Source organism: Triticum dicoccoides, chromosome 7B, assembly GCF_002162155.2.
Source record: "Triticum dicoccoides isolate Atlit2015 ecotype Zavitan chromosome 7B, WEW_v2.0, whole genome shotgun sequence".
Taxonomy (NCBI): Eukaryota; Viridiplantae; Streptophyta; class Magnoliopsida; order Poales; family Poaceae; genus Triticum; species Triticum dicoccoides.
The window spans coordinates 270,150,952-270,173,287 of NC_041393.1; the positions used below are offsets into that span (position 1 = coordinate 270,150,952).

General features: G+C 48.5%; 1 protein-coding gene across 4 annotated transcripts in view; it reads left to right on the forward strand.

The window, feature by feature from the left end:
• Positions 1-4,770: 4,770 nt before the first annotated feature.
• The window catches only part of LOC119336451, a 30,897-nt gene continuing 13,331 nt past the window's right edge, over positions 4,771-22,336 (forward strand). The window contains exons 1-3 of one of the 4 annotated variants that reach the window (XM_037608483.1): positions 4,771-4,904; positions 5,299-5,614; positions 6,412-6,497. In XM_037608483.1, the coding sequence (XP_037464380.1) occupies positions 5,419-5,614; positions 6,412-6,497 (282 nt within the window). In that variant the 5' untranslated portion in view covers positions 4,771-4,904; positions 5,299-5,418. Of the gene's footprint in view, positions 5,002-5,298; positions 5,615-6,411; positions 6,498-22,336 lie in introns of all 4 variants that reach the window. The other 3 variants (XM_037608485.1, XM_037608482.1, XM_037608484.1) reach the window with 3 other exon arrangements.

Consider the following 22,336-nt stretch of genomic DNA (forward strand, 5'->3'; position numbering starts at 1 on the left):
GGTTTTCGACAAGTTCAAGGTGTTGACTACAATGAGATTTTCTCAACTGTAGCGATGCTTAAGTCTATTCGAATCATGTTAACCAATTGCCACATTTTATGAAATCTGGCAAATGGATGTCAAAACTGCATTCCTTAATGGTTTTATTAAAAAGAGTTGTATATGATGCAACCAGAAGGTTTTGTCAATCCTAAAGGTGCTAACAAAATGTGCAAGCTCCAGCGATCCATCTATGGACTGGTGCAAGCATCTCAGAGTTGGAATATACGCTTTGATAAGTTGATCAAAGCATATAGTTTTATACATACTTGCGGTGAAGTCTGTATTTACAATAAAGTGAGTGGGAGCAGTACCGCCTTTCTGATAAATATATGTGAGTAACATATTGTTGATCAGAAATGATGTAGAATTTTTCTAGAAAGCATAAAGGAGTATTTAAAAGGAGTTCTTTAAAAGAAAGACCTTAGTAAAGCTACTTACATATTGAGCATCAAGATCTTTTGAGATAGATCAAGACGCTTGATAAGTTTTTCAATAAGTACATACCTTGTCAAGATTTTGAAGTAGTTCAAAATGGAATAGTCAAAGAAAGAGTTCTTGCATGTGTTGCAAAGGTGTGAAATTGAGTAATACTCAAATCCTGACCACGACAGAAAATAGAAAAGAGAATGAAAGTCATTCCCTATGCCTCAGTCATAGGTTTTATAAAGTATGCTATGTTATATACTAGACCTATTGTATACCTTGCTCTGAATTTGGCAAGGGAGTACAATAGTGATCTAGGAGTAGATCACTGGACATTGGTCAAGAATATCCTTAGTGAGGACTAAGGAAATATTTCTCGATTATGGAGGTGATAAAAGAGCCCGTCGTAAAGAGTTACATCGGTGCAAGCTTTTACACCGATCCAGATGACTCTAAGTCTCAATATGGATACATATTGAAAGTGGGAGCAATTAGCTAGAGTAGCTCCGTGCAGAGCATTGTAGACATAGAATATTTGCAAAATACATACGGCTCTGAATGTGACAGACCCGTTGACTAAGCTTCTCTCACGAGCAAAACATGATCACACCTTAGTACTCTTTAGGTGTTAATCACATAGCAATGTGAACTAGATTATTGACTCTAGTAAACCCTTTGGGTGTTGGTCACATGACGATGTGAACTATGGGTGTTAATCACATGCAGATGTGATTATTAGTGTTAAATCACATGGTGATGTGAACTAGATTATTGACTCTAGTGCAAGTGGGAGACTGAAGGAAATATGCCCTAGAGGCAATAATAAAGTTATTATTTATTTCCTTATTTCATGATAAATGTTTATTATTCATACTAGAATTGTATTAACCGGAAACATAATACATGTGTGAATACATAGACAAACATAGTGTCACTAGTATGCCTCTACTTGACTAGCTCGTTAATCAAAGATGGTTAAGTTTCCTAACCATAGACATGCATTGTCATTTGATTAACAGGATCACATCATTAGGAGAATGATGTGATTGACTTGACCCATTCCGTTAGCTTAGCACTTGATCGTTTAGTATGTTGCTATTGCTTTCTTCATGACTTATACACGTTCCTATAACTATGAGATTATGCAACTCCCGTTTACCGGAGGAACACTTTGTGTGCTACCAAACGTCACAACGTAACTGGGTGATTATAAAGGAGCTCTACAGGTGTCTCCGAAGGTACATGTTGAGTTGGCGTATTTCGAGATTAGGATTTGTCACTCCGATTGTCGGAGAGGTATCTCTGGGCCCTCTCAGTAATGCACATCACTATAAGCCTTGCAAGCAATGTAACTAACGAGTTAGTTACGGAATGATGCATTACATAATGAGTAAAGAGACTTGCCGGTAACGAGATTGAACTAGGTATTGAGATACCGACGATCGAATCTTGGGCAAGTAACATACCGATGATAAAGGGAACAACGTATGTTGTTATGCGGTTTGACCGATAAAGATCTTCGTAGAATATGCAGGAGCCAATATGAGCATCCAGGTTCCGCTATTGGTTATTGACCGGAAACGTGTCTCGGTCATGTCTACATAGTTCTCGAACCCGTAGGGTCCGCACGCTTAAAGTTACGATGACAGTTATATGAGTTTATGAGTTTTGATGTACCGAAGGTTGCTCGGAGTCCCGGATGTGATCACAGACATGACGAGGAGTCTCGAAATGGTCGAGACGTAAAGATCGATATATTGGACGACTATATTCGGACACCGGAAGTATTCCGGGTAGTTTCGGAGAAAACCGGAGTGCCGGAGGGGTTACTGGAACCCCCCGGGGGAGTATTGGGCCTTAGTGGGCTTTAGGGAAGAGAGAGGGCAGCCCCCTCCCATGAGGGGTCCGAATTGGACTAGGGGAGGGGGGCGCACCCCCCCTTTCCTTCTCCTCTTTCCCTCTCTTTCCTTTCCCCTTCCCTCTTCCTAGTTGGACTAGGAAAGGGGAGTCCTACTCCTACTAGGAGGAGGACTCCCCCCTCCTTGGCGCGCCCCAAAGTGCTGGCCGGCCTCCCCCCTTGCTTCTTTATATACGGGGGCAGGGGGCACCTTTAGACACAACAATTGATCTCTTGATCTCTTAGCCGTGTGCGGTGCCCCCCTCCACCATAGTCCTCCTCGATAATATTGTAGCGGTGCTTAGGCGAAGCCCTGCGACGGTAGAACATCAAGATCGTCACCACACCGTCGTGCTGACGGAATTCTCCCTCGACACTCGGTTGGATCGGAGTTCGAGTGACGTCATCGAGCTGAACGTGTGCTAGAACTCGGAGGTGCCGTAGTTTCGGTGCTTGATCGGTCGGGCCGTGAAGACGTACGACTACATCAACCGCGTTGTTCTAACGCTTCCGCTTTCGGTCTACGAGGGTACGTGGACAACACTCTCCCCTCTCGTTTGCTATGCATCACCATGATCTTGCGTGTGCGTAGGTTTTTTTTTTGAAATTACTACGTTCCCCAACAAGCAGGGCTTGGGGCCCACTTGTCAGTGAGAGGGGTGGTTAATTAGTGCTAACTAAGTGTGCCACATCGGCGGCTTAACGCCAGCGACCACGGTACATGGCGGAGACTCACCAGAATTCTTCCTCCAGTGACCATTTGTCGCGCGGGTGGGTTCTGCGTGAAGCTGAAGCTTGTGCGTGTCTGGCTGTGCAAGCGGGGGGAGCTGGGGTGGACCAGGCTCGTCGGAATCGAGCTCGTGGCGGTGACTAACGTTTGGACAAGCACGAGGCAGGTGGCTAGGGGGCCAACTGAGGGTCTAGGAGGCACCATGGGAGCGCCATGAGCACTCCGGTGCGGCGGGTTTTAGCGGAGGAGCTCATGAGCGTGAGGCTCATAGAGCACGGCAGCGACCGGAGCTCGGCAGGGTGTGGGAGCTAGCTAGAGTGCGAGTTAGACCTTGAGGAGAGAGGGAAAAGACGGAGGAGCTCACTAGGAGTCTATTGGAGGGCTCAATGGGCTCGGGGACGACCGAATGGCGACAGAGCATTGCCGGCGATCTGGGGGGGCCTAAGGTTGAAGACGACGACATAGGCAACGCTCGTGGGCATCCGACGTCTCTTGACTCAATGGAGAGGATCAGGAGGTCGTTGCGGAGCTTAGGGACACGTCGGCGAGGCGAGGCAACTACGGTGGGTGCGTCGAACGATGTCGGTGGTGATGGTGGCGCTCGAGCATGAGGTGCAGAGCGAGATAGAGGAGGGGATGAGGACGAGAGGGTCCGGGATGGTGCGTGGTGTCGTCCAGACGCATCGGGGAATGGCAAGCATGCAGGGAGAGAGGAGGTGGCCACGGGCGCGTGTGTGCGCTCGGCGAGCACGCGTTCGGCGTCCTTCTGGCGAGAGGAGGGAGATAACTGGCAAGTTGGGCCAGGCCGGGTGCCACAGTGTTGGGTCGGCTAGGCTGGGCAGGCAAGTCGCTCTCTCTTTTTTCTAGTTCTCTCTGTTTTCTATTTGCTATTCTGTTTTGTATTCAAATTACAAATCAAAACACTTTGGTTAATTCTATAAACTTTTGTGGGGCATATTTGAATTATTTTTAAACCACACAACAAATTCCAGAATATTTGGAGCAACCAATATTTAATGGTAAATTTTAACCTTCAACTCAAATACAATATGATTTAAATTCAGTGCCCAAATTATTGCTTAAAAATGTTCATTATTTTTGGTCTGGATCAAAACCATTGCAAAAAAAAAAAATCAAATATCAATGAAGAGCATTTTGGGTTCATTGAATGTAATATTTTTTGTTGGACCTATTTGAATTTCAAAGTGCTAGGATTTGATCACCCTCATTTCAAGTTTTAAGGAAAAATTAACATGATGTATGGATGCAATGAATCTATTTACAATCACTTATTTGAGGGTTGTAACAGATTTCAAGCCTGTTCGGAGTGGGGTGATGCTCCAACCGATGCTGCTTCAACGATTTTTAGATCTCGTCTCAAAGGGCGAGTGGCTATTGCGGTCCTCAAAAGTTCAAAGCATGATATGGCGAAAGCGTTCACAGGTTTCATCTTTCTTTACTGTTGGTTGATTTCAATTTTAATCTTAGGTGGACAGTGTACAATTAGATGAAGAAGAAGATTAGTATGTTTGTTAATATAATTTTATTTTGTAGGGGTCATCCTACGCCCTGGCTTTTTTTTTCTCGATATTAATCCGATCTAAAATGCCCAATCTTTATAATTAGAAAAAAAAAGAAAAGAAAAGTTATTTGATATATTCTCAGGGAGGTGCTTCGTAGAAAATTCCACCGCTTTGTGCACTACGACCTTCAAGTTTGGTACTATCGCGTCCGCTTCCTTGCTGTTTCTCACGGAGAATCTTACCCCTTCCAAGCCTTCCCGTGAGAGGAAAGTTGCAAACGCGGATTTAGGTAGGGCTTCTTCTTCTTGTTCCCTTTGCGCTGACGATTTCTCGCATCGTTTGTTCATCTCTTGGGTCTTCTTGATCTGGAATTCGGCTTTCTCGTGGTGAGTTTTTCTTGACCCTTTACATTTTTCTCGGTATTCTGTTCGACTAGATCGGTGGGGGATTTTGCTTGGGGTCTCGGCCTTTGCTCAAATTAGTGCTTGAGATTTGAGATGTTGCCATGCGTCTCGGTGAGACGCACTTTGGTAGGGATTTATTGGATTTTTGGGGGTCGATTTTCAGGCACACTGTTTGGAATACAATTAGATTTCCACGAATTTGTACCGAATTAGTGGTTCCACCGGGAATTGCCATAGGCTGTTCCCATTCTGATTATAATTTTCTTTGTGTAATTTCAGACTCCGTATGCCAATTCTACCTGTTTTGTGAGGTTGTATGCAGACGCTACCTAGCTATTGAAACTATCGACGGACATTATTGTACGGGCTAAAATCTGGACTAGAGGACATTTGCGGCGGATGGACAGGAGCGAGGAAGAGACGATCATGAGTGATTCAGACCCTCTCCTCGATAGGAAAGATCAGTCAGGCTCATTGCTCCAGCTCTCGCCACCACAGCCGGCAACCGTGACCGTGTTGGAGATTGAGGATGAGGAGACCGATGGTTCTTATGCCGCATGCTGCCGCATTTGCCTTGAGGCCGAGTCGGAGATAGGTGACAATCTTATGCATTGGAGATGCTATTTTGTTGTGTTGATGATCATCCTATGTATAGGGGATACAGTTTTTGTTGTGTCAATTTGATTGCTTTAGTTCAATTTGGTAATGATTTTGTCTATGGCTACTTTGCTTCTTGTCTGACTGCAGCAAGTAGAAGAAAGTGTGTGGTTACATGTACTCAGTTGTTTGGCATCTTTCAACTAATCCAAAATCTCTTTGTGATCTTTGCTCTGTAATGGAACCCAATAGGCAAAGCTTAGGTCATAGGATGTGTGCCAGTAGATTAGGGTAGCATTGAATTGTACACCTAATTAATACTTAATTTAATATAAGTAGTTAACTAGACTAAACTTTTTTTATCATAGTACTTGATAAATTAAGCGGGCGAGCGGCGGGAATCGAACCCGTAGTGCTAGCAGTTTTTTTGTTTTTGTTTTGTTTTGCAGCACTTGCTTTAGTTGAAGGTTTGCATCATCAATAGGACAAGAGAAGGTCCATGATCACATTGCGATGTCTGAAGCCTAAAGCTAACACTAAACGAACTGGTTCAAGTTCTAGCAGGAATAAGTATAATTTTTGCATGATTATGTTTTAGTAGACCTAATAGTGTAATTTGTTTCAACTGTTTAGTCTTCAGGCTGTAGATTAGGCCAACAGGCCAATACTGCTTTTTATAGTTAGGGTTGTAGTTATTATATGGAAAACACGTACTGGTTGGGTGCTACAGTTTGTCCATTTCAGGTCAACAATTTCTAAGCTTCCATATTTTAATGTGACTCCTTTTTTATGCAGGTGATGAGCTAATATCACCTTGCATGTGCAAGGGAACTCAGCAGTTTGTTCACCGTTCATGCCTAGACCATTGGAGGTCTGTGAAGGTACTGTCCCTTCTAGTGTTGCGTTTTCCATATGATTTTCGGATGGAATTGGTTCCTATCTATCTTACAATATACTAGTAACATTTGCACGTGCAATGCCCTAATTATCAGGAAATATACTAATGAAACTTTAGGTTATAGAGTTGATTTAGTTGAAGAGTCTTGGTCATCGACGGTTCCATTTCGAGGAGTCCAACGAGCAATCCCCCCCAGCCCTCGTGCACCTAGACCACGTCCTCTGCACTCCTGACTGGGAGGACCTGCACGGGGAATGTCACCTTCGATGCCTCGCCTCCGTCGTTTCCGATCACAACCCCTTGCCGCTTGATTGCAAACCGGTGCCGCTGGGCCATCGACGGTTCCATTTCGAGGAGTTCTGGACGCGGTTGGACGGGTTACACGATATCGTGGCGGCCGCCTGGCATTCTGTCCACGACGACGACCCTTCCGGCGGCTCATGTGACGCATGCAATTTACCGCGCGCAAGCTTACTAGCTAGAGCTTGAGGACAATCGACAATGTCCGCCTCAAGCTCGCGATCTCCAGGGAGCTCCCCAGGCTGGACACGGCGCAGGAGTTCTGGCTCCTGTCCCCGCATGATGACTGGCTCCGGCGGCAGATCAAGGCTTCATATCTTGGCCTCGCCTCCCTTGAGCACACCATAGCCCGACAGCGCGCTCGTCTTGCGTCCCTCAAGGACAGTGATGCCAACACATCTTTCTTCCACCGGCAATGCACGTGCTGGTGACAGAAGAATCGGATCCACATCCTCACTGTGGACGGCGCCTCGATCTCTGTCCCCTGCGACATGGCGGCCTCGGCATACACACAGTTCGACGTCCTGCTCGGCTGCGAGACGCCTCGCGAGTGCGGTCTCGACCTCTTCGCGCTAATCACGCCCACAAACCTCGACGACCTCGACGCCCCTTTCGACGCCGAGGAAATTTGACAGGCGGTGAAACACCTCCCCTCATGGAAAGCTCCCGGCCCGGACGACTTCACCGCCAAATTCTTGTGCGCGTGTTGGTCCATCGTCCGACAGGATTTCGTCGACGTCTTCCAGCGGCTTTACGAGATGCGTGGTCGGGGCTTTTGCTCCCTCAACCAGGCGCTCCTCACCTTGCTCCCGACGCGCAGACGCTAGTGGCCTAGCCGACTTTAGGCCCATAAGCCTAATTCACCTCGTCGCCAAAATCTTTGCCAAGGTCCTGTCGCTCCGCCTCGCGCCAAAGCTCTATAGCCTCGTCAGCACGTGCCAGAACACATTCATCCCCAGCCGCAGCCCGCACGACAATTTCGTCCTCGTGCACTAGTCGTGTGCCTTCTGCACCAGCTCGGCGCCCCTCGCGTCCTCCGGAAGTTGGACTTGGCTCGCGCTTTTGACACCATTAGCTGGCCGTTCCTCTTCGATGTCCTCCGCCAGTACGACTTCGGCTCCCGCTTCTTGGACTAGCTGGCCATCCTGCTCCCCTCGGCTAGTACGAAGGTGCTCATCAACAAAGACCCCGGCCCCACCATCTGGCACAGGTGTGGCCTCCGCCAGGGCGACCCCGTGTCGCCACAACTCTTCGTCCTCGCCGTTGACACGCTGGGCCGCCTCCTCCGCCGCGCGACGGGATTGGGCGTCCTGCAGTGGCTGCACCCCCGGCCCTGGTCCCCTCTGTCTCCTCTATGCCAATGACGTGATCCTCTACTGCTACCCCACCATTGGCAACATCACAGCTGTCAAGAGCATCCTACTGCTCTTCGGCCGCGCATCAGGCCTCTAGGTTAACTTCTCGAAAAGCTCCACCACCCTGATCCGGTGCTCTGCCGATGATGCCACGCCCGCTGTCAACCTGCTGGGCTGCCCCCTAGCCGAGTTCCTGATCACCTATTTGGGCATCCCCCTGACGCCACACCGCCCCACGGTCGCACAATTGCAGCTCGTCGTCGACAAAACGGCCGGCATGCTACCCACCTGGAAGGCGCATCTCATGAACAAGGCTGTCCGCCTCGCGTTTGTCAAGGCCATCCTAAGCAAGGTCCCGATCCACCAGCTCCTCGCTCTAGTGCCCCCAACAAGACCATCAAGGCACTCGAGAAGATTCAGTGAGGCTTCTTGTGGGCCGGGCGCGCGGAAGCAAATGGCGGGCATTGCCATGTTAATTGGCAATGCGTTGCTAGCCCGCTCTCGCTTGGCGGCCTCGGCGTGCGCGATCTCGCTCGGACCAGCCTCGCGCTCCACACCCGATGGTTGTGGTTCAGCTGCACGGACAACACCAGAGCGTGGGCTGGCCTCGACCTGCAGTTCACCGCCGAGGAGCGCGCATTCTTCTTCGCATCCACCACCATGCAAATCGGAAATGGCATGGAGGCCTTCTTCTGGGAAGACCGATGGATCGACGGGCGCTTCGTTGGCGAGATCGCTCCGCTCCTATATGCATGCATTCCCAAGCGCCGCCGCAAGCTTAGGACCGTCGCCCATGGATTATAGGCCTACCGATGGGCACGGGACATACATGGCACGATTGGCATCCATGAGATCGGGCAATACTTATAGCTCTGGCACACAATCAGCCGCACGACCCTTTCTGCTGAGCCAGACCGCCTCTCCTGGAAGTGGAACCCCCGCGGCGTCTACTCCGCCAAATCGGCCTACATCGCCACCTTCAATGGCTCCACGGACTGCGACACATGGAAGCTCACCTGGAAGAACTGGGCGCCCCCGCGCGTCCGATTCTTCCATTGGCTCGCCCACCTGGACCGGTGTTGGACGGCCGACCGCCTCGCCTGCCGCGGCCTACAACACCCCGTGCGATGCCCCCTCTTCGAGCAGGACCCCGAGACCGTGCACCACCTCATCCTCGCTTGCCCCTTCGCCCGGTAGATCTGGTACGAGGTGCTGCACTGGCTCCGACTCTCCTGCGCCCCGCCCGACAGCGAGACTTCTCTCAATGACTGGTGGCACATGGCGTGGCAGCACACTCCCAAACCCATGCGCAAGGGCCTTGCCTCCACGGCCCTCCTCGTCCCAGGGATGATTTGGAAGCACCGCAACGATTGTGTCTTCAACCGAGGACGGCCCTCAGCGAATGACCTGCTCACGAAGATCAAGGATGAGGCCGCCCTCTGGGCCAGAGCCGGCGCTCTAGGGCTTCGCGCCATCGTACCACAAACTTGGGACGTTCACTGATGTGCTATTGGGCACTGTAACTGCCTCCTAGGAGGATTGTAACTGAAACTCTCTTTCCAAAGCAATGAAATGCAAGCTCTCTTGCGTTTTCTCGAAAAAAAAGTCTTGGTCATGAAGTCTGTTAAGTTATAGAGTATGTAGTCGGACTAGAGTGGCCAAGAAAGAAGTGCTCATCGTGTGCATTTGTCATGTCTTAGTTATTACATGGTGAATGAGCTACATATACTCTCTCTCTCTCAAAATACTTCACATAATAGTTTTGTCTTAAGTTATATTTTGTGAAATATGACCAAGTTTTTTTTTGAACCGGGCATAACCCCTTTCCATTACTTAACATAACGGAAATACAACGTCTGATTTTTAAAGGAAGCTGGAAAGGGGAAAGCGAGTTCAAGATACCACTGGGAAGCCCACCGTGAGCACTCGTCATCAAGCAGCTCACTATGGGACGAAAACCCAGTGCCATCTAAAACCAACTATCCTAACCAGCACGAACCAAGGTACCAGCATAAAGTCTCCAAAACGGGGAAAGCTCACATGATGAGCAGACAGCAAAAGCCCACGCAGGGGTAAAGATCAAAGTCTAACATAACAGTTGGGGAGGTAGGATGCTACTGATGAAGATAGTACAGCAGCAACTCATCAGTCCATCGCTGGTTCAGCTGCGGCCGCACAGATCCTCATCATGGTAGCCGCATTGGTCTTCAGCATCTTGGCGCCGCGCTCCATTGCCTCGCGATCAACTCCATCCATCAGACCTGCCCAATAATTCAGATATCCACATGCAGAAAAAACCACATCAAAAGGAGTTTTTAGCTTCTTATGTTCGAATGTGGCCCGATTACGACTCCACATAGCCCAGCATATTGCAGCAAGGCCAAAGGTATATAACTTAGATCCATCCGGTAAGAAGACATAGCACCAGGAGAAATATTGCCACAAATTGTCAGGACATAAATCCGTGCCCAGGACACACCCAACAGTTCTCCAGACTACCCTGGCAACTGGGCAGGTGAAGAAAAGGTGTTGCGAGGTTTCTCTATCTGTGCAGAAGGAACATTTCGGGTTTCCAGCCCAGTTTCGTCTTTTCATAACATCGCGTGTCAGCACAGCATCCTGGAATAATTGCCATAAGAATATCTGAATCTTAAGAGGTAGTTTAGCTTTCCATATCCATCTATAGTCACAACCAGCTAGATGCTTTTCCAAGTATGCATACACAGATTTAGTTGTTAAGCGCTTACTCTTCCCAAGGTTCCAGCTCACTTGATCCGGCTCGTTAGAGAGTACCCAGGATTCAGCCGCCCGCTTGACTTCCCCCCACTGATCCATCAGCGGAGGGTGTAGGCGTCTCCTGAAGAAATCTATGCTAACATTGTTTTTGAACTTGGCAACTGTAATCTCCTGCTCATTACATACGCTGTAAAGCTCGGGGAATCTATCCCGTAAGGGAGAGTTATTATCAATGGGATCAATCCACACTCTGGCCAAGTTGCCAGATTTCAGGATCACCCCTCTTCCAGCTAGATAGTATTCCTTAACTTTCATAATGGCTTTTCAGATCGGCGAATCTCCAAATCTACTTCTCACCAAAGTTATAGTATCTTTTTCAAGTACCTGGCTCAAATTACATCCTGCCACAACCCTTGTTGTGTCTCGAGTTTCCACCACCATTTAGTAAGTAAGCTAATATTATGCTTACGGAGATCTTTCACCCCCAAACCCCCTTTGTCCTTCGATCTACAGATTCTGGTCCATTTCACAAGATGATAACGTTTCCTGCCGTTGGTTTCTTGCCAGAAAAACTTTGTGCGATGTCTATCAAGTTTGTAGATCACCATCTTAGGAAGCAAAAACATAGCCATGTAGTAATAAACAATGCTAGAAAGGGAGGAATTTAGGAGTACAAGTCTTCCTCCCGAGGATGCAGCGTTCCCAATCCTGTTTCACAACATTTGAGGAATTTGTCATCTACAAAACTCCAGTCCAGGCTACGCAAGGTGGAGTAGCTTACCGACACTCCCAAGTATTTCATCGGGAAGTGCCCAATTTGACAGTTGAAAAGATCAGCATAGGAAGCTAGTACATTATCATCTCGTCCCACACACAGGATTTCACTCTTAAGGAAGTTTATCTTTAGACCAGACATGAGTTCAAAAATATATAAGAGGAGCTTCAAGTTAACAGCAGCCTCCTCCTCATGTTCAAAACAGATGACTGTGTCGTCAGCATATTGGAGGATGGCTATGCCATTCTCAATGAGGTCTGGAGCTAGTCCAGTAATCATTTTTTCCTTTTGAGCATTGCGAATCATCTTAGACAGAGCTTCCACAGCGAGGTTAAATAAAAATGGGGAATGGGAGTCACCTTGGTGAACGCCTTTGTAGCTCTGAAAGTAAGGTCCCATCTCATTATTTAGCTTAATGCTGACTGTACCATTACTGAGGATTTTTTTCACCCAGCCACACCAAGTAGTCCCAAACCCTCGATTACTATGGCATCGAGGAGGAAATCCCAGTTTATCTTGTCATAGGCTTTTTCAAAATCTAGCTTAAGTACCATGCCAATCTTTTTCTTTTGATGAGTGTGGTGTAGCACCTCATGGAGAGTGAGGATCCCATCCATGATATTCCTGTGCTTAATGAAAGCATTCTGGTGTTTGCTGATAAGCTTGTCAGCAAAAATAGCTACTCTGTTATCCATCACCTTAGTGATCAATTTATAAGGGCATCGAAGGAGACAATATAGGATAAGAAATATCACATTCACAGTATCAAATCAATATCATTAGATCCATAATCTAATATATTTTATTGTATTTATTTGGTATTGAAGATCAGAGTGAGTTCATATAAAAATGAGAAATGAGATAACGACAACAAAAACAACATTAAGCATACAAGCACATGTATACCAATAATTAAAACTGCTGTGTGCTCTGCTTATACATCTCTGTAAGTGCTATGAGATACCACTATCAAATCTCTTCTGTGTTCACAAGACATCTCAGTACATGCCCACGGACTGAACAAAAAACTGTTGGTGCTCCGTCTCACAATCATTGTGACATGTACGGCTTCATGTGCACATACACCTTGAAAGGTAAAGAATGTAGATTCTGTTTCCCAAAAATCAAGAAGACAATGATCCCAAAAATGGAAGGTCCAGAAAGTGAATATATATATATATATATAGTCCTTTTTAGATAAAGTTGTGTTCTTGTAGATAATTTGCTCACTGCAACTCAGAACTGTGTAGAGCGAATCTCGGAGCACATCAATGATCTGTCCACATGTTCCCAACTTCCCATTCGAAAAGTAGAAAAGAACACCACATATCCCCAATCATGGAAAAAGGAAAAACACATATTCTTTGCTGGAAACTATTGTGCAATGTAGACCAAATTCGTCCGCTGGGCAGATTTTTTTTCCACAAGTTTCATTTGAGTGTAGGTACAAACAATAGGAATTCAATTTCTCACTATCTTCTTTTGTAAGTTCAGTGAAGTAGAACGAACAATTATTAGGGGATTAAAAATGAAAACACCCTTATTGGGATGTTCATCTAAAAAAACAGAAGTACGCACCAATGTGGTTGTAAGCTGCATTTCTGACAATTAAAAGTGCACCTTGTCGAAAATGTTTTATCTTAACCAAGCTAAAAATTCGGTGAAGTGGTATAGAAATAGCTATCGCATAGTACTACTTGCTCCCATCTCCAATTGGACCAAATATATGCATGTCTTCAGAGGCACATCGGTATGCCTTCTCATTGGTATGTGACTCGTTTGGCCCAGTACTTCGCTTACGAAAGCCATGCTCATTAATGCTATACTCACCAAATGCTCTACTCTTTATTCCCCCATAGACATCTTCAAGGGAGAAAAAACATAACACAAACAGTTACACATCTAACCATGTTTAAATTCACAGATGCACCAAAGACTAAAACAAAGCTCAATGAACGCTAAACAATCTTTTTTCTTTCAAAAAAGGTATTGTTCCACAACTAACGTCGGCATGAAGAATTGAAGATAGAATGATGACGTGTATTTACCACATAGGAATCGTAGGTATCCTTCTGGAAAGCAACCCTGGTACTGATGCTACCTTTGTCAGTGTCACCGAACAAGGGTTGCAGCTTCTTCAAATCCAGTAGCCCCGCCACGAGGGCTCACTCGCGATCGGCTGCAAATGTCCTACATGGTTCACAGGCTGAGAGAACCCTATGGACATATCGGTTGCTAGATTACATCAATGACAAGCAATTTTCGCCTGCAGAAGTTGGGTTCACCAAGAGGCTTGGGCAAACATGATTTTTCCCCTAAATAAATAGAAGAGAGCTCCTTCGATTTCATCAATTCGAAACTACGGTTTTACAAACTACGAAAGCAGGAAAAATGAAGCAGTGGAAGGCGTTGGGCAAACCTGATTATGCGTGCCAATCACGAACACAACAAATCAATATGCAAATAATGAGGAAAAATATAAAACGATAATCATCTATCTTGTCTTTTGAATGCCCGATTCTTTAATCTATTTCAATTTCGGAACAAATCAGGCAACTGGCAAAATGCGTTTGGCGCTGCGGGACCACCTCGATCTGCTTGTCGAAGGGATTGCTCAGCCAGCGCATCGGGGCATAGGAGTGGTCGTGAGGTCTGGCCTAGAGAACGAGGAGAACGACGGTGATGTTCTGGTGCTAGCGAGCTCACCGGGAGTGACTCTCTAACCCTTCTCAACAAATGGATCTGGATGGGTGTGGCGGAGGATGTGAAAGGGCACAACGGGGTGGTGCCACCAGTAGGGGGAGGAGGCAGTGGTGGCAGTGAGGTTGAGGGCGACGTGCTCTAGTCTGTCTAAGAGCACGTTCAATGGTGCACATGAATGTCACGGGGCCGGTGATAGTGCTCGGTGCGCTTTAATGTGGGGAGCGTGGCGAACTTTGAACTCGAGGCGACATATGGGCTCGCCCCGGACGGTGATCCGCAAGCGATGTGTCGGCATTTGTGGTGTGAGGGGAGAAAGGAGCGTGAAAGGAATTGAGAAAATTATGGGAGGTCTTTAGGTATCTTGCTTGTTAGGCTGACATCATTTGACTGTGGAGATGTGAAACTAGAACCAATGGCAGTGGTGGGTAATTAGGACGTTAACAATGATGAGGTGCTCACCATTGGGACGATATGAATTGTTGGATTGACACAGATGTATGGCCGAGACACCTCACCATTCGGACGATATGGATTGTTGGATTAACACAGATGTATGGCCGAGATCAATTGGGTCTGTCCCTTTGGGTCTTATTATTATATTGGTATAATAGATAAAGATGCTCTGAGACACTTATCGGAAGCAATTATAGGTTGTGTAGTTTGCTTTCCACTGCTAGTGTAAGAATATTAGCATATCACATGCGATCAGGTAGGATTGTTTCCTTCCTAGCTAACTCTACTGGTCTATCTCTTCTTTTAATTACGAGATATGATCTTGGAAGACAAGTCTAGGTCGATTTGTACTGTGTATATATGTCCCCAACATACATGAATACGATGCGCTGCATATTCTCCAAATCTTACCAGTCCACATGGTATCTGCAACCATGTCACCACCACCCTTGATTTCGTCGAGTTGAATTTCTCCATCTGTTAGACCTTCAACCTCACCTAACGCAAGCTTGGCCTCACCAACCATGTCAACGGCTCCGTTGATGGCGCCATGATGCTTGGTGACGTTAAGTGGACTCAGATCGATTGCTAACACAACCGAGCATGTGTGAACCGCTATCACCTCCCTCTTCCTCGACAATCATCTCCAACGCGCCATTTTCACTAAACGAGAGTTCCACAATCTCGTCCAAGGTGATTTGTTCATCACCGCGTTCTTCGGTCGTTTCAAGTGTCTTGCTGAGACCCTGCGTGACTCGGGCTCCCCCGTTGTCGACCAGGACATGCTGCTCGCCTTCATCAATGGGCTTAACGGCAACTTCGACCACTATCAACCTGACCAACCTCACCTTTGCTTGTGCCCGCGGCACCCTGCTCTAGTAAGAACCTCGCCTTGCCCATGGCGCTCACCATGTGCAGTGACCCTTGTCGCTAATCGCTCTTGCCATGCGCCCATTGCTTCGCCTGCTTCCTATCCCATCGCGCCTTCCTCTTGTGATTGCGGCAAGTGAGAGAAGAAGAAACCATCCCAAACTACGTTCGGCTCCAACCCGGCAGCTCCTGACACGTGAACTGCTCCAACGCCAGCGTGGATCACCGATGCCTACCCACCATCTTACATGTTCCACGCATGGCCACCCAACAGGCACGTTCCAGGTGCCATTCTACTCGGGCCTTGTCCCGACGTCTCTTTTCCACACGGCCATGACACGCAACTAGGACAGCAGGGCTTTGCCTTCGCTCCTCCCTACTAGGGTTATGGTCCTTCACCACCACAAGCCCAACCAACGGCATGGGACCAGACACAAGCATGGGACCAGACACAACTTCACGCCGCCCTCAACAACCTCTCCCTTCAAGGCGGTGGGTCCAACTGGTCCTTTGGCACCTCGCATATGGCAAACAATCCCGGTATCCTCTCTCACTCCACATTCTTTTCCACCCCTAGCTTCATCGTTGCTAATGCCGTCTCCCTTCCGATCACCCATACCGGTACCACCTCCCTTCCCATTTGTTCTTTTCTACTTCACCTTCACAATGTCGTCATCACTCATAATCTTATTAAAAGTTGATTTTTGTTTGTTACTTCACTCCTGAGAATCCTGCCATCGTTAAAATTTGACAAATATGTTTTTTCTATTATGGACTTGCATACACGATCAGTGATTCTCCTATGTGATTGCCCTGACGAACTTTATGCCCTCGTGTACGGGCCTCAGTCTCTTCTTGCTAGCACCTCCGAGCTTTGACTTCAACGACTTGGGCTTCCAGGACATGACGCCCTCTCGAAAACGATTTGTCTTTCGAGTTCTCTTATAATAAGATCTCGTCTATGAAATGTCATGCTTGTAGATTGGGAAACACGTTCATTCACCCTTTAAACAATCAGATTCTCAAGCTAGTTTTCCCTCTGCTCTTATGTGTTGTGATGTATAGACATCACTTATAAAGAGTGTTCTGGGTTTCCAATATGTTTTTTCTCGAGAAAATGCAAAAGAATTTGTGTTTCATTTCATTGAACAGGAAGACATCAGGGGTACAACCTCCAGAAAGGAGGGACACGCAGTGAACTCGCCTGCTGGGTCAGCCGTTTCGGCTGTCATACAGTGAATTTGCTTGCTGACAATGACATGTACCTAGGGTAGGGTCGTGGGCCTGACCTATATGCCCTACCCAAGGACACCACATAAGAAGCCAAGGCCTACGAAGATAGAAAGGGGATATCGACTGGAATCATCACATAGTGTAATCCACTCGATAGTAGATCCACTCGGATACCCCAATTCGACTCAACCGTCATCATTCACTCGGAGTACAAGAAGCCACTCGAAGCACAGAAGACCTAGGGTCACCTCTAGATAGCAACGGCCGGTCATTCACCCCACCATCTTAAAGATAATTAAACGCGATTGTTATCAGAAACGTTCGTGACATTATACTCTCATTGAACCCTTGCGTAACTGAGGGCTGCGAGGGGTCGGCGTACTCTATACAAGCCACCCCTCCCCTCTTGCACAAGGGTTCGCACCCCCTGTAATTCAACACTCCAATCAACAGAGCCTCCGCGACACCGAGATGTAGGGCTGTTACCTCCTTCGAGAGGGGCCTGACCTCGTAAATCCGAGTGTACAACCTCGCCGTAGCTAGGCACTGCCCTCTCCTACGTACCCCCCATCTCTACTGTCAGATCCATTCCCACGACAGTTGGCGCCCACTGTTGGGCTGGCGTCTAAGCAACTTTCGAGGAGGTTGCAATCTTCGATCTCCATCGACATGGTTTCCGGCGGTGGATTCTCTGGGCCCCGAGATCTGTCTCGACGCGCTCACCTTCATCGCCGACGACTCGGCCTGGCTCCAGGAAGCTCCCCTCGACGTCGAGGTGCTCCCCATCCGCGGGGCGGCGCACTTCCACGCGAGTGCCTGCGGCGTCCTCTTGCGTCAGCCGTCGACTCAGTATCGGTCGGCTCCGGTGGCGTCTTCCCTCCCCATTGCTCGCGGTCGCAAGCGATCCGGTCGCTCGCGGCTCCAGCGGTGGGTGAAGCACGCGGTGGCCCGTCAGTCGGCCACTCCTTAGATCGCGGCAATCGAGCCCGATGAATCTCTTTATGGATTGTTTGTTCTGTCGACTGGCCACTCAGATACTCTCTCCGAGTGCGAAAGCAACGACCCTGTGGCGGAAGTCTTCATGGTTGACTCGCAGCGCAACCCATCAGGATTTCCTCGTGGCGGGGGCGATAGCGGTGGTCCATCGCACGACAACGACGAGTACTACCCGCAAGCCCTCACTGCCGAGCAGAGAGAAGAGTTGCAGCACAGGAACGACCAAGCTCTCCAGACCCCCATCGGTGGGGAGACCACCGAGGCTCAAGCTTTGGAGGCTGCGCGCATAGCCCTCTGTCCGAGCGTGCGCGCCTGGAGAATCTTCAGAAGTCACTCAACGACCGCGCCCGCAGGCAACTCCCAAGTTCCAGTCGACGGCAGCGGCAGTTGTTCCTGACTGGACCTCGGGATGAGTGTCAGGTATACCGCACTCCGATCCAAAATGTTGCAGCGGCTGCACGTATTGCGGATTCAATCCAGCTGTCCCGTTCCGAGGCTGGTAGAGGCCTATAGCAGATTCGGGCACTGCTCAGGGCAGTCGGAGAGCAGAATTCGGCTGTTTCCCTGTCGCGCAATAGGATTCATGGCGGACACAGTTCAGTCGGTGCATAGCCCAAGATCGCCTCCGCGGCGTGAAAATCGTGGTTATCGCCAGGACCAGTACCTGGGTCGAGGCCACGGGCAGTTTGACCATCGATACCATCGTGATGACCGCCGTCGAGTGCCCACGCCCCTTCCGAGGGGTGGTTCGTACGCGCCCCGTCGGTATGATGACAGGCGCCCGTACGGTGACGAGCAGAGGATTCCAGTCGACCCCCTAGAGCCCGGGTTTGATGCAAGGTCAGTCCTCGTTCAGGGCCTGGTTGACAGAGGCAGGGCTAACAGAAAAGGTTTGGACAGAGATCACCCAAGTGGGGGCAGAGCGTTCGCTCTGGGCCCAAGTGTTTCAGCAGAGCCATTCGAGCTGCTGAGATTCCTCTCAACTTCAGGTTGGCTGCAGGAGTGAGCACGTTTACTGGCGAGTCAAAGCCGGACACATGGTTAGAGGAGTGGCAGTGCAAATTGGTGGAGGAAATGACGAAGTGGCCATGAAGCACCTGCCCTTGATGCTTGAGGACTCGACCAGGGCATGGTTGAACCAGTTGGCCCTAGCTAAGCATATACTGTTGGGAAGACTTAGCCCGAGTGTTTATCAAAACATTCGAAGGCACCTGCAAACGACCAGCTGGACTAACTGAATTGCAGCACTGCGTCCGGAAGCCGAATGAGACCTTGAGGGACTATATCCAACGGTGAACCACACTTCACCATGTGGTGGAAAATGTTTCTGAACACCAAGCAGTGTGCGCCTTTAAGGAAGGCATCAGGTACAGGGAGCTCAACCTGAAGTTTGGTCGCTTCGGGGCCATGACTCTGAACCGAATGATGGAGATAGCCACTCGGTACGCGAATGGAGAAGAAGAAGACCGACTCCGTAATGGCTAAGGGAAGGTCGTCGACCTCGACACTGGGGGCAGGAATTCCAGTCGGAAACAGAAACGCAAAGCTGAAGCCACAGGTCAGGCTGAAGCCGCGGTAGTGAATACACAAGGAAAGTTCAAAGAAAAGCCCAAGGGGCAGTGGGTACCCAAAAAGATGAAGGATCAGTCGGGCCAGGACGTCCTGGATTTACCGTGTGCCATCCACACGAAGAATGATGAAGAAGGTAACTTGATTTTGCCCAAGCACACCACTCGACAGTGCAGATTCCTTATTTAGCAGTTCCGTGAGGGTCAGCGGAGTGAGAAAGGCTCTGACAAGGATGAGGATGAAGAAAAGGCAGAAGATTACCCGAAGGTCAATGCTACTTTAGTGATTTTTGCTGATGTAGAGAGCAAAAGTCGACTGAAAGTCATCAACCGAGAGGTGAACATGGTTGCTCCGGCAACTACAACGTAACTCAAGTGGTCAAAGATTCCTATCACCTTCGACCAGTCAGATCACCCAGCTCACGTTGCTACCTCGGGCGGCAGACTTTGGTGGTCGACCCAATCGTCGGAGGCACTCGGTTGCGCAAAGTTCTCATGGATGCTGGCAGTGGTTTGAACATTCTGTATGCTGAGACCCTCCAGGGGATGGGCATTCCGATGTCCCGACTCAGTAAAAGCAACATGCAGTTCCACGGAGTCATCCCAGGGAAGAAGGCGAAATCACTCGGGCAGATTGCTTTCGATGTGGTTTTTGGTGATTCGAAGAATTTTCGCAAGGAAAAGTTGACGTTTGAAGTGGTAGATTTTCACAGTGCCTATCATGCTATTCTGGGCAGACCGGCATATGCTTGTTTCATGGCCTGTCCATGTTACGTGTACCTCAAGTTGAAGATGCCCGGGCCCAAAGGCGTATTTACGGTCACTGGGAATAGGCAGAGAGCGGAGGAATGCCTCCAGAAGGGATCCAAGATCGCTGATGAGCAAATGACAGTAGTGGAACTGGAAGAGTACAAGAAGAATGCTGATCCGAGTGATTTGCTCCGTTCCAAGAAGCCCGCTTCTGAATCCGCATTTCAATCGGCTGGCAAGATGAAACCAGTTCACATCCACCCGCAAGATCCCACAGCTGCTTCGATCCACATCTCAACGACACTCGGGAGCAAATAGTAAGCCGCACTCATCCAGTTCCTCCGTGAGAACTGGGACATCTTCGCATGAAAACCATCAGACATGCCAGGTGTACCCAGGGGGCTGGCTGAGCACCGTTTGCGTGTCGATTCCAAGGCCAAACCTGTCAAAGAGCATCTCCATCGTTTTGCCGCGGAGAAGAGGAAGGCGATTGGCGAGGAAGTGGCTCGGCTCTTAGCAGCTGAGTTCATACGCGAGATATACCACTCCGAGTGGCTCGGCAACGTCGTCATGGTCCCCCAAGAAGGATAATTCACTCCGCATGTGCATTGACTTCAAGCATATCAATCGGGCCTGCCCAAAGGATCATTTTTCGCTCCCTCGCATCGATCAGATAGTCGACTCGACTGTGGGCTGTGAGCGCTTGTCTTTTCTTGATGCGTATTCCCGATACCATCAGATCCGACTATATGGGCCAGATGAAATAAAAACGGCCTTCATCACCCCATTTGGGTGTTTTTGCTATGTCACCATGCCATTCGGCCTCAAAAACGCTGGCGCCACATTCATGCGCATGATCCAGAAGTGCCTGCTCACTCAGATTAGTCGGAATGTGGAAGCCTATATGGATGATATTGTGGTCAAGTGACGTAAAGGTTCCGACCTGCTGACTGATCTCGTTGAAACCTTTGCCAATTTGAGAAGGTATGTCATTAAGCGGAATCCGTCCAAGTGCACATTCAGAGTACCCGGAGGCAAGGTACTCGGTTTCCTGGTTTCCGAACGAGGGATAGATGCCAATCCCGAGAAGATCGGTGCAATTTTCCGAATGAAACGCCCCGTGTGTGTCCATGACATTAAGAAGCTCACATGTTGCCTCGCTGCAATGAGTCGGTTCATTTCTCGTCTCGGTGAAAAGGCACTGCCTCTTTACCGACTGATGAAAAAGTCCGATAAGTTTGCGTGGACTCCCGAAGCCGAAGCAGCGTTTATGGAGCTTAAAGCCCTGCTTTCCACCCAGCCGGTGCTTGTTGCTCCGAACAGCAAAGAGCCTTTACTCTTATACATTACGGGCACTGGTCAGGTTGTCAGCACAATGCTTACAGTTGAACGAGAAGAAGGCAAGGCTTACAAAGTTCAACAAACAGTGTACTATATATCCGAAGTTCTGACCCCGTTCAAGCAGAGGTATCTGCATTATCAGAAACTTGTTACGGAATTTACTTGACTGCGAAGAAAGTTGCACATTATTTCCAAGACCACTCGGTTTCAGTTGTCAGTGATGCTCCGTTATTTGAAACCATGAACAATCGAGATGCAACTGGCTGAGTGGCTAAGTGGCAATTGAACTTCTCCCTCTGGATATCAAGTTTGAAGCGAAGAAGGCGATTAAATCTCAAGCACTCGCAGATTTCTTGGCCGAGTGGATTGAGCAGCAACAACCGACTCAAGTTCACTCGGAGCACTGGACTATGTTCTTCGATGGGTCCAAAATGTTGAATGGTTTCGGTGCCGGAGTGGTCCTGGTTTCTCCAAGGGGTGATAAACTCAGTTATGTCCTTCAGATTCACTTCGATTCCTCCAATAATGAGGCTGAGTATGAAGCACTTCTCTACGGGTTGCGTATGGATATCTCACTCGGCGTCCGTCGCCTGATGGTCTACGGTTGTTAGGAATAAGCAACTTATATTCCCATGAGGCCATAGGCCGATATATATACATGTACAGGTGTGGAACATATGCAGGAAACCCCTTATACAACGGGATAAATACAAAGGGGTACATGACTTATATTATAACTCTA